We start from the raw sequence: 12,562 nt of genomic DNA, 5'->3' as shown, positions 1-12,562 counted from the left end.
CAGATGCCAAAACACATAAGTTACATCCCAACATAAAAGTGCTCCAATTTTCAGAGGTGGTGACCAGCAGCATCTTTTGCTGACCTGAGTGGCAGCTGCAGATGTTTGTCTCCTCTGAAAAACAGACCATTTATTTAATCACCCTAGTTTTCAAATTTAGCCCTCTGGTATTTCATTTCAGTTACAGTAATTTCCTTCACAAATATCCTAACTTATCTCCATTATATAAATGAAGAAATTTAGGCACAGAATAGATAAGTGATTTTCCCAAGGTCACAAAGGAAGCCTATGGCACAACTAGAAATAGAGTTCAGATCTCATAGCTATCAGATCTGTATTTTAACCACAAAAGCACCTGAATACTTATATAAGGGGTGTTGTCTTCACAAATCTGAATCAAGAAAAGGATCAAGTCACTTAGCCTCACCAGGCATTTAACAGTTTCCTCCCAGGAAGGAGACAGTTTCTGTATTCATGTTCCCAATTACCCCAGAGATATTGAGAGGTCCTCACTCCTATTCAGATATCTACCCCACAGGGAGATAGTGAAGCAAGATTGGGCAAACTGAAAGGGAAAATGGACATGCACACATTGCCACGAATTCTGTCTGTCCATCTATATAGTAGCTGTATAGTTGGGTAAGTGGCATTTTTGCCAGAATCACAACTCATGCGTAAATATTTCCCCTGAAGTGTGGGCACAGAAGTACGACTGCATAGACTGTGTGTGCACGGTTGGCTACATTCTGGCCAGGCAACCATGTGGCTACATGCACATGTACCTGGGATAAACTCCTGGAAAAAAATGGAGAGGAGGAGAAGCTGAGTGGTTAAGGCACTTGTTCAGGAAATCAGAGGTTCTAGCCCTCCTCATTGCCTGGAATAAGGTAAAACTTGCATCTTTCTGACTTCCCAGCCCAGTGGGAACCAACACACCAGAGGTCAGGCATTACCCAGAATGTTCTCCAGCACTCCTTCGGAAGATGAGTCACTGCCTCTTGCATTTACTAGTCACTGGATGAAACAGATGGAGAACAGTGCAGTGATGATGTCCTGGCTCACTGAGAGCAGAAGTCCAGGCAAGAACCCATAACTCCTTTCCACTACCAGATACATCCCATTGAGCCACACAACTACCAGCCCATACTCTTCTATCTGGCCTCATATATCTTACTCTTTTGTCTGCTCAGAGGGCCAGCTTCAACAGGAGTGTTGGAAAAGGGCCTGTCAAGCACTTAATATGTGGCATAACAGTAAGGTCACCATGCTGGGAAGCCAGAAAGAAAATGGGTTCATGCCGTCCAAGCCTAGAACACAGGTCTTTAGCATCCCAGGCAAATACCCTAATTATTCAGCTAGTGTGGTTAAAACATAGAAAGACCCTGGTGCGTTTTTTTTTTTTTTGTGATTTGAATGCAACTGTGCATATCTAGCTGTAGAGTTGCCCAGCCAGTTCAGGCCATGCTCCATCTACATGCGTGTATCCACATCAACAATGTAGGGATAATAGAATTGCAACCTGTGAGCAAGTGCCACTTAGGTGTGTTTAGATACACAGAGGCAAACAGAATTCCAACTGCTATACTCTACCCAATGCCTGGAAGCTTACAGGAAAAAATATGAATACAAGAGTTGCAGGATCTTTTCCCTGGAGCTCCAAGTATTCAACTTTAAAAAATGTCAATGAAACTGGTGAGTTATAAATAAGACCCAGCACAACACAAACTTGAAGGAAAATGGACAGAACAATCTACTATACTTGAACTATTCATGTCTATTTAGATATGCTTTCATCACTATGTTATCTATACTATTCATATGTTTAGTGTTACACCCCTGTGGTCAGGGAGTATTATTATTCCTGGAAGTGAATTATCCATGTCACGTAGGATGTCTGTAGCTGACCTTCAAATTTGATCCCAGATTTCTGAAGGTCCAAGCCAGCACCCTTAGCACAAAGACATCCTTCTTCCCCATTCAAACCTAACTTATATTACCACGCTATTTTAATGATCCATTTATACCCAAAAAACACTTCCACATATAAATGATTCAAAGCAACACCCCCCCCCCCACACACACACACACAGAGTCTATAATCTGTTCCTATGAATTGCTTCTGTGGGCCAAAGCTCTTAAGCACATGATTAACCATTTGGGTTGGTCTAAAAAAAAAATATCAAATTCACTCAAGGAACCTTGTCTGATTAACTTTGAAGCAGGCAAGTAACTCACCTGATTTCATCTAGTAATTTACATGCTGATAATTAAGCATGTGCTTACCATATGGGACCTATATTTGCATGAATGTACAATATGCTTCCAATTGTATGAAAAAGGTTACTAGAGGCTCATTACCAGGCTACTGACAAACTCAGGAGTTCATGTTAATATCCCTTAGTTTCATTTGCAATATTAAGCCTACTCTACCTTTTACCCACATGCATTACTACAGCTAACTTCAATGGGATTTACAACTACATAAATTACTGTAGATTGCATAATGCAATGGCACTGGTATAACTGCATTTACCAATGTTATTGGTAGTAATTCTACATGTAACAAACTAGAATACAGCAAAGGCTGCTTTGAGTGAAATTGTGTAACCGTAACATTTTGTAACTGGTAGATGATTTGATGATTTTAAAAAATCTCCCCATATGACAAGTGTTTCTAAAACATTTTAAGTTATTGCTCCATTGCTCCAAGGCACTCAAGACTACAATCATTTTCTAAAAATTTTAGTATGCACTAAATTACACTTAAGATATCTGCCTGCAACATATATTCCCTAGTTAGTCTTCTAAGATTGAGATGGAATTTACTGCAAATGATTCTGTTTTTGCCATTATATATTCTTAATCATTGTAAATATAATTTTAAGCAACCAGTCTTGAAATAAATCTTTAAAAATATTTCATAGGCATGTAGGTGGGGCAACGTAAAGTAAGTAACAGTTGGAGACAATCAAGAACATCTGAAATGTTAAGCTATGAATACTTACCAAGTCCAATTATAAGTGCTGTCACAAAAACAAAATGCAAACACTTCTTCTGTTTTTAAAAATCAGCAAACACCAATGTGACATTAAATATTTCCACAGATAACAGATGGTTTAACACATCAATCCTCAGTTGGTTTGGCTAATGCATCTGAATCATGCCTTGAAATACAATTCTAGCTTTGGAAAATCTCTATGGTTTTTACTAAATGGGTTTTAATGTTAAGCCTACTCAAAGCAGCTGTTTCTGCTAAGAATGGAAAACTATATTCAGTCTTTGCATGACCCAATGCAGGAATTATGTAGTTTAGGGTTTCCCCCCTCTCCCCGTTTCCTCAAAGAATAGCATGTTTTACATGAAACAATAGCCAGTAAAGTAAAAGAGCATGTGTGTCACGACTTCATTTTTGTTGTTGAAAAGATGTTTGTACTTGCTATTTTGCTTTTATCTAAAGCATGCCCATTTAATGTGTATTTCAACAGTCCACAGTGAGATCTTGGTAAGAGCCACTTTCATATGTTAAAACGTACTCTCCAAGAGATTACTACTGGTACTTTTTATTCTGTGCCTCTTTAGTGCTTTTCATCCAAGGATTTTAAATGCCTTTCTTCATTAATTAAATTTCAGCACCTAAGTGAAGCGAGTATTATCTCCACTTTACAAATGGATGAACAATGTGGGACACAGACAGAAGGAGAGAGACTCTGTGGCAAAGGGAAACTGAATTGATATCTTCCAGCTTCCAACCTCAGCTATATCATACCCTGAGTATGCTCATAGGCAGTGGTTACTGGCATCCATCAAATCCTAACCCAAGGACAGCTGGCCATGAAAGTCTTGTGCTACTGCACTGCTCCCTGCTTTTTGTGACCCTGCAGACACCTCTCCAAACAGGTAACTCTTCACTACTGGAGATGATGAGAGAACTTAGAGGCACTATACCCTAGAAAACCATACAATTCATTATAATAAATGAAGGATAACCAGTTGCATGTTAATTTACTGTGGTTCAGCTATACAGGTTGGAGTAGCCTTTCAGGAAGATTCTAGGGCAATAAAGGATCAGCCGTAAAGCAGCTACTGGGCTGTCAGCAAGACGGACTGACTTGTGGGGGTAGGATTAAGTACAACAGATTAAGTACAACAGATCCATTGTGCTTTTGTAGGTTTGCAAAAGCAGCTACAATGGTGGCTTATGACAATGCTTAGGCAGGTCTGTGAAGAGATATGGAATGGTCTTTTTGTTACAGGAAAGCTCCAGGAGAAATTATCTTCCAAAAGTGTAATTCTGGCCTTAGAAAACATTATGTCTATCCTATTGTCATTCTTGGAAGACTTTTCTTTATGACCTCAAGAACCTGACCCCCAGACCTCCCAGAACTCTAGGAATCAAGCAGCAGTGCCATGCCCACGTTAAATATTCCAAACTTTCGAAGTGTGTCACATCTTCTCTTGCTACTCATATCCCATCATCTTATGTTTACATAACACACTGCAGCATAGTACCTACTACTGCACAGTTCCAACCCATGGAAATGCAACTATTGATTTCTGTGGGCAAAGAGCCAAGCTACTGCTCTGCTCTGTAGAGCATGGATTATTTCTTCTTATCTACTTGCAAAAAACCATGCACATACGGAGTAACAACAAATAGATAAAGATATTGATGCAGTACAAATGCAAAGCAATTTATATGGCACTTGTCTTTGGCAAAATTGCTCAACCTAATGAATGATGTGACTGAATGAACATATGCCATTATATCCTTGATTTTCAAGCTTGATTTCCTGAATATGGACTTACATTTTTTAATGAAATGCAAAACATAAATTGTAAATTCCCTGTTGAAATTAAACCAATTATCCACCCAAGGGCAAAGAGATATACAGGATCTATGACTAGCTATTTATGTGGTTGGGATCTCTCAACAGCACCCTATTTTACAAGCTCCAGAGGCAAGCAACGTTAAATGTATATTAACTGGTTCAGTTATATATTAATGTGTCAGAGACTCACTGTGCTGCGTGCTGTACAAACATATACTAGAATATAAAATTTTGGCTCTGAAAAGTTCACAGTAAAAGCACATAAATCAGAGAAACAAATAGTAAATGAATGAATGCTTTAAAGAAAAGACTGACCCATCATATCAACATCTGTGCTAGTCAAGCAATTTGTCCCACTGATTAATATGCTGTCCTGTCTTATGTCTATCTCATACAGAAGATGGAAATCGCAATCCTGAAGTTACCTAAATCTAATGGTTTATTGCAGGTAGAACAGAATTTAATATGTCCACCATCTGCAATATTAGTGGTTTTATGTTCTTTTAATCTTTAACAGGGAATGAAAATAGTTTCTTCAATTGCAGCATACTTGACATTCCAGAAACAAGGCACACCCTTTGTCAAATACTAAAAGAATAAAAAACTAAACCCACATTTACTCAGAAAATTAATTCTCCTTTTGCTGCAATTCAATGGAACTGAATAACCCCAGAATGTGCAATCTGCAGTTTGTTTCAAAGATAGGAAATGAACTACTAAGAACCACTGCAAATCAACAAGCATTATGATTTGGACATAACATGGACTGTCAAAGTGAAGTGGACTCTGTGTCACAGATGGTGGTGTCAGGGTCATCCAGTTGCCTGGTAATAAAAAGCATTATTCCCAATTTTAATGCAAAGCAGTAAAGAGTTACTCAAGTGAATTCCACTTTGGATCACTTAGCATGAGCTTAAGGGCAGCACATACATTTCCTATTGTAGGCTTCTGCTTTCACATATAAACTCTTCTCTTTCTTAGTGTTTTTAGTATCCCCAAGGATCGAGAAAGCAATTATTGTTAGATTTTAAAAGCAACAAAACCTACAAAAGCTGTTTCCCCTCAAATTACTATTATAGGGAAGAGGGTATCATAGGATGCATGTGTCCCTTGATATCGACTTTAACACAAGTATATAGAATTTTGTACCAAACGCTTTAAGTTATTTTCTGTTAACTTTTATTACTTACTGTTGGCATGTGATGTTATCCCTCAACGTGAAAGGTGGTCTCATAGTTAAAACTTGATAATCTGTTTTTAATTATTGGTTTTGCCACAGAACTTTGCTCTGACTTTGGGTATGGTACATAACTTCCCTATGATGTTTTTGTTCCTCATTCTCTGTCCGTCTTGCGTAATTGCTGTAAACTATTCAAAACAGGATCCCTTTGCTTCTATATACATATATAATGCTTTGGGGCCAGGAGCCCTGACTTCAATCCAATAATAATGGACTGGTACAGTGATGCCAAAGAGAACCATACAATTTTATTATGTTTAGCCCAGGGCTTATCTTACAGCTACTGGGAAATGCAGAGACTTGGATAAAAGCAGTCCAAGATGGCCAGTATGAGTTGAAGAGAGAGAAGTTGGAAGGGAACTTCTCACCAGCCCTATAAAGCTCTGCTGTATTGAAAAGCAAACAGGGCTTTGCAGTTTGTGTGGATCATGTCATCAGCAAGGGTGGGGCCAAGCCAGGGGCCAGCTGCTTTATGTAACATCTCTAGCTACATCCAACAAACTTGTGAAACTCCCACTGAGATTTCCAGCAGGGGGTAAAATGGGCCGTTTGTCTCTTACCCTACATATCAGGGGTGGGATGTATGCATAGGCAGTCAGCCAATGTCCATGGGGAGAAGTATCAGGAAGGGCCAAGCCCTCCAGAAAGATGCTTCAGGGTCTGTGGGGTTTTCCTTTACAGTGTAAATAGTGGGGTTACTGCAGAAAAACAACAAGGATGAGAAAAAAGGAAAACACTGAGAAGGACTATTTTTCTCTTCAGAGTCACACACAGGCTAAATTGTGACACAATGGTAAGCAGGATTAACATACCCAGAATATAAACTGGAATGAAATATTTATGGTCAGGAGCCTGTTCCTTGAAGTGCTGCATAGTAGATTTGCCCACAGTTCCAAGCTTTATACAAACTATCAATCTTAAAAACTTTAAACCCTCTGCTAGTGCCTCCAGTGTGCAGTGAATACAAATCAGATTTACTTACTCGTTTCTCTCCAGACTGATGACCAATTGCTTACTTTCAGCTTGTATTACAAACGTCAGCATTGCTGGGTGACTCTGAAAAATTAAAATGAAGTAGTTGAGCTTAATGCCAATAGTGTTCTTGTACAGCCTGTGCTGTAGTGTGCCGAGAGCCCCTGAATGACACTGACTGCAATGGGAGGTGATGGAGAACCCAACAGAATTGGGCCCTTCTTGCTGCCTGGGGAGAACGCAAAGCTACTGGGGACTCTGCACTGCAACATCCCTTAATAACCAATGTTTCAGTTAATAAACAGAAATAATGGAAGCGTGGTACTGGTAGTGTCACATTCCCTTTTCAAGAGATAGATAAAAGACTCTGTACCTTTTTTAGCAATGATACAGCTTGCATTCTTCCTGAGAACAGACAGCAGCAGTAATATACTTCTAAATCTGTATGTGAGAGAGAACCCCAGCAGTACGCTGGAAATCATTTTCAGCAGACCTCCTGAGAGAATTTTAATAAAAATTTTAAACCATTCTTTTTCTTCTCCACATGTTGATGTAATTAGATCTTGCCACTTATAAAATGCCTTATGAAAACTCTCTGATATAGCAGAATTTCTTAACATGAGCCATAAGCAAATCAGACTTAGGCCTTTGTAAGGGGCCATTTGCAGTTTAACATGTTCATGGCCACATCTCGTTCCTTCCTCACCTGTAATTAGTTCCACTAAGCTGTGCCAGGGGGTTCTGCTGCATGGCCCCAATGGAGTTACTGAGATACTTAAAGGGAAGTACATACAGGACTTTACTGATTCTGGGTCAAAAGCAAAGAAACCCTGTACACCATAGGCCCAAGGCTACCACTAGACCATGGGTAGGCAACCCCCAGCACACATGTTAAAGCATTTTGCTTAGAACATGCACCTTGGGGTGGATTGTGGAGGAACCATGAGGGGCTTAATCCTTGTTGTGGCAGTGCAGACTTGGCCCTTTCCCTATCCTTTGCTTCAAGGCGCACATGCACCTGCTGCTGGCAACAAGCTGGCCCGGGGCTCTGTAGACTCCATGCAGCTGCTTGCAGCTTCCCCGCCAGCTCCTGCAAGCAGCTTGGGATCCATGCCAGGCGGCTGGGGTCTGGCCAGAGCCTGGGCTGGCTGTGGTGGCAGCCAGGAGGCTGCAAATGGCTACACTGGGTCTGCAGAGCCCTAGCCCAGCTCGTGGCTGGCAGTGGGTGCACATGTGCCTTGTAGCAGATGGTGGGGAAAGTGCTGGGGCTGCACTGCCACAACAAGGATTGGGCCCCTAGGGGCTCCCCCGCCCCCGGCATGCCAACATCTTACAAGTCGAGTTTTAACGTGTTTTTGGCACTGCCTAAAAACATTGTAGTTCCCTGCACTAGACCTTCCACGGGAAGTACGACACTGAAGAATTAATTTTTCCCTAGAAATATTTGTAAATTTTAACACAAATCGTGTAACTTCTTCATTAAAATAAACAATGTTGTAACTACACACATGCTGACTGTTCAGGTTGGAGTTCTCAGAAACAAGGCCAATAATAATCACGAAAATCTCATAAGAACAAAAGACAAAGTACTTAACCTCATTAAGTCAAAGTTAGAATACCACTGAGAGTATACAAATAATTTCTTACCTAGAAAGTTCTCCCCTTAACCAGAGAAAAGCATCAAAACAAAAAAAGGCAGGGAGGGGGGAAGAAACTTTCACCCTGGCATAGGAGGCAGGACATCTGGGTCTTATTTCCAGCAGTACCACAACTTTGTGTGCAACTTTCTTGGCCTCCCTGCCCTGTGGTAATTCTTGCTTATTTCACAAGTATAGGAGGCTAATTTCTTTGATATTTGAAAAGTTCTCATATGGATGGTTAAAGGCTTACAGCATGAATTTTTATAACGCTTTTGGGGTTGAGGGACAGCAGTCTCTATGCCAGTGATCCTCAACCAGGTTGTGGGGGGTACCCAGGGACACCATTAAATCTTCTGAAGAGTGCTGCAAGGTGCGAGGAGAAGAGCGAGGGGATAAGCGCATCTTCAATCTCCACCCTGCCTAGCTGCTGTCCCATGTCCATTGTCCAGCCCCTCTACAAGTGGGTAAGAACTGCAAAACATAAATTATTTTTTTAAAACCAGGTTCTGTTCAATTCACAGAAGTTATGGAGATGTGCCTTGAGTCAAAGGTGGGGTGTTTGGAATCTAAAAAGGTAGACAATCACTGCTTATGCAGTCTCTTTGTATAAGAAGCAAATGCACCTATACTCATGACACTTGAATTTTAACATACTGTTTCCAGCATGTTAAAGTAATCCAAATCCAGTTTTAAACTGGATCATACTGGAACATAGTTTAAAGGATCATTCACACTAAACTTACATTTTATTAAGCAAGCTTAACTGGACTGGTAGACACTACTGTCCTGTTTTGAAAATCCATTGGTAGTTCAAAAAAACCCAAATAAGCCAGAAAAACAACAGTAGCTGCTCTGTACAATTAATTTGCTTTTGAAGAACAGTTTAAATTAGGTCAACCACAAAGCTGAAACACTTAGTTTAGTGATTTAACATTTAACTGACTTTTTAAGAACTGTTTCTGAATTTCTGATTGATGGACCAATAAATTGATGCTGTCCATCTCAAAATGACTGATGGATGGTGAATGCTTAAAGTATGATTATGTATAAAAGATTTAGAAAATCAGAATGTTACTAAAAGTAAAATTATTATGAGGAGAATACTGTAGATGTGTGAGCATTAGAGGATGATGTAGAGTTATAAATTCAGTATATTAAGTCTGGCAGCTCCCCAAATCCCTGGTCTTAGATATGCCATTAAACACAGACTATGCCTTAAAAAAAGTTAAGTTCCATCTAAATCATCTAGTTCAAACATCACCAATATACATTCAGATGTATTTTTACCTTTGAAAAATGGCAAAAGGATTACAATTCTGCATCCAAGTGAACTTTGCAATAACTAGATCTTACTGAAATGCTAAATAAAAACTTCAGACTTGTCTTGGCATTCAGTAGGCACATGGGAGTCATTTATTGACATGACAATTTAGAGGTAATTTCAATTACCACTTTAATATTAGTGCATTGGTTCCAAAGTCCAAAACATATGCATACTACAGAATTCAGAGAAGAAAATACAATTAGATACAATATAATACAGTAAAAAAATTAAGATATTATACCAGCATCATGGCTCCTCCTAGGCTAAAGGACCTTCTGCTAATATGTAAATGATAGATATATTTATTCACAGATTCATTATACAATTTTTTTCTTGACAGTCAATTGACATCACCAGGCTGTAACGTAAAAATGATGCAGAATAGAATGCACCATTATAAGATAACACTATTGCTCTTTGAAAGGTGCACTTGGTAATTTTAAATAATGTCTTGCTGTTCGGATCTTGCATTTTCCAAATACTAAACCAGTGATTCTCAACTGGGGTGTCACAGCAGAGATCCTCCCAAGAGTGCTGCTGGGCTCACTCCCTGTGCCACAAGGTAAATAATCACTCTTCCTTCTGCCCAGTGTCAGGCACCCCAGCATACCACAGGCAAGTGGTAGGACTTGGGGGTTATGATTGACCACAAGATGAACATGAGCCACCAATGCGATGTCACAGCTGGTAAAGCAAACAAAATTATGGCTTGCATCCATAGATGCTTCTCAGGCAAATCCCAGCATGTCATCCTCCTGCTGTACTCGGCCTTGGTGAGGCCACAGCTGGAGTACTGCATCCAGTTCTGGGCTCCACAATTTTAAAAGGATGTGGAAAAGCTTGAGAGAGTCCAGAGGAGAGCCACACGCATGATTAGAGGGCAGGAGAACAGGCCTTAATAAAAATTGTTACTGGTATTGGTTAAACGTTTTATATATTCAGTACGGTCATCCAGAATAAAACAGATCTTTGTGGTATAGAAAGAGTTGGGTTTGTTTGTTTTTTTACAGTATTTACAATAGTTGTGAGCCATAAGCAAGGAGCTATGTATTGTTAATTTCTATGCTGATGATAACACAATTTATTCCATAGCTAAATGCTTTAAAAAATAGAAAATATGAAATTACAATGGTTTTAGTAAAACAACATCACTTCAACTACAACTAAACATTCCAGACCTGGCAACCCAGCATCAACTGGGAAGTGCAGCCGCGTGGACAGCTTTCATATGAAACCAGAGAACGGTGTGTGGTGGAATGTGCTAAGAAACAGACCTGGACCCCAAAATATTTAAAGTAATCATGTTTTCTCTGCTTCTCTCCTAATTTAAAGTATCTAAATTCAAATCATTATACATTCTCTGAAGATATAATTATAAGAGACATACTTCCATTAGTTTGCACCAGCATTTATGAAAATATATGCAAATTTGCAATCAACTCTGGAAGTTCTTTTAGTTCGTTTGAGGATGTTGGCTGCCTTGAATTAGGATTAGGAAAGTTTATTTGGTAATCAAGGTGAGGGGGAAATCCATGAACACTAAATAAATAGTGCATAATTAGAAATAAGCTTTCAGTTAACACAAAACAAGAATTGCTTTCTGAAAGTCACCTGAAAAATGGGTAAGACAAAGAAATGGACAATTTAAATAATCTCATGTGAATTAGATACTATTCAACTGTTGACAGAAACACATCAAAAGGTATGATGTATTCAAAAGCCAGTTGGCAGGGAGAAGTTTTCTCAATTTCTCATAATGGAACTAGAGTCAATATACATATTTTTACCTGCTGAGCCAGCAATGGCTTTTAGATTTATTGCTTTCCTGAAATCTGAATGATTCAGAAATACAAGCAGAATATAATGCCAATGAAAGCACCCACTGACTAAGAAACACCATTTATCCCATTTAAAAAAATGGCTTCAAGAAGTCTATGCTCCTGATTGGTTAAGAGCAGTTGCAACTTGTGATGATAGCCATCACTGGCAAAAATCATTTTTATAAACAACTGCTTCCTGCTGTGGACTTATTCCCTGGCACCAAAACTGTCTTCAGGAGAGCTTTCTTGGCCATACTGCACTTAAATGTACTCTTCAGATTTCAACGGAGAAACTGAAAGTTGAAGAACGTAGAAGGAAAACTATTACTTAAATATTTTATTTAAAAATCACTATTAAAGATTAAAATAATTCAGGAAAGCTCTCCAGGCCTTATGCCACAAGAAAAGAAAAGGCAAGAGAGAACAGTAGTCTTGCAGTTGTGTTGGTACTTGAGATACTCAAGTGCAAAGTCCAAATGCCATAGGCTTAACTAGTGATGCTGGGTAAACCACTCAGGAGCAATCTTTACTCCCTTACTTCAACAGGGAGAAGATTTAATCTTTCATCTCATATTCTGCATCAGTTCCCCATCTGTAAAATGGGGTTTCAACACATCCACTCTCTATCAGCTGCTTTGGACAGGGACTGCCTTTATCATACATGCACAACACAGCAAAGCAGGGTCCTTATTGGATCAAGGCACCAAGGCTTTAGTCAAATACAATAACAGCAAGTG

The 12,562-nt window shown here is 39.3% G+C and overlaps 1 protein-coding gene across 6 annotated transcripts in view; it reads right to left on the bottom strand.

Annotated features, from left to right (window-relative positions):
• ADAM12 (ADAM metallopeptidase domain 12) overlaps positions 1–12,562 on the bottom strand; it is a 332,512-nt gene that overhangs the window by 222,320 nt on the left and 97,630 nt on the right. For all 6 annotated transcript variants that reach the window (XR_009463109.1, XR_009463107.1, XR_009463110.1 and 3 more), the window contains one exon: positions 7,052–7,125. Coding sequence is in view for 2 of the 6 variants with exons in the window: in XM_019482854.2 (XP_019338399.1) it covers positions 7,052–7,125 (74 nt within the window). In the remaining 4 variants the exon portion in view is untranslated. The remainder of the gene's footprint in view (positions 1–7,051; positions 7,126–12,562) is intronic.

The sequence above is a fragment of the Alligator mississippiensis genome, chromosome 6 (genome assembly GCF_030867095.1).
Source record: "Alligator mississippiensis isolate rAllMis1 chromosome 6, rAllMis1, whole genome shotgun sequence".
Lineage (NCBI taxonomy): Eukaryota > Metazoa > Chordata > Crocodylia > Alligatoridae > Alligator > Alligator mississippiensis.
Note: the sequence above shows the minus strand (reverse complement) of the source record. Positions and strands in the feature narration are given on the sequence as shown.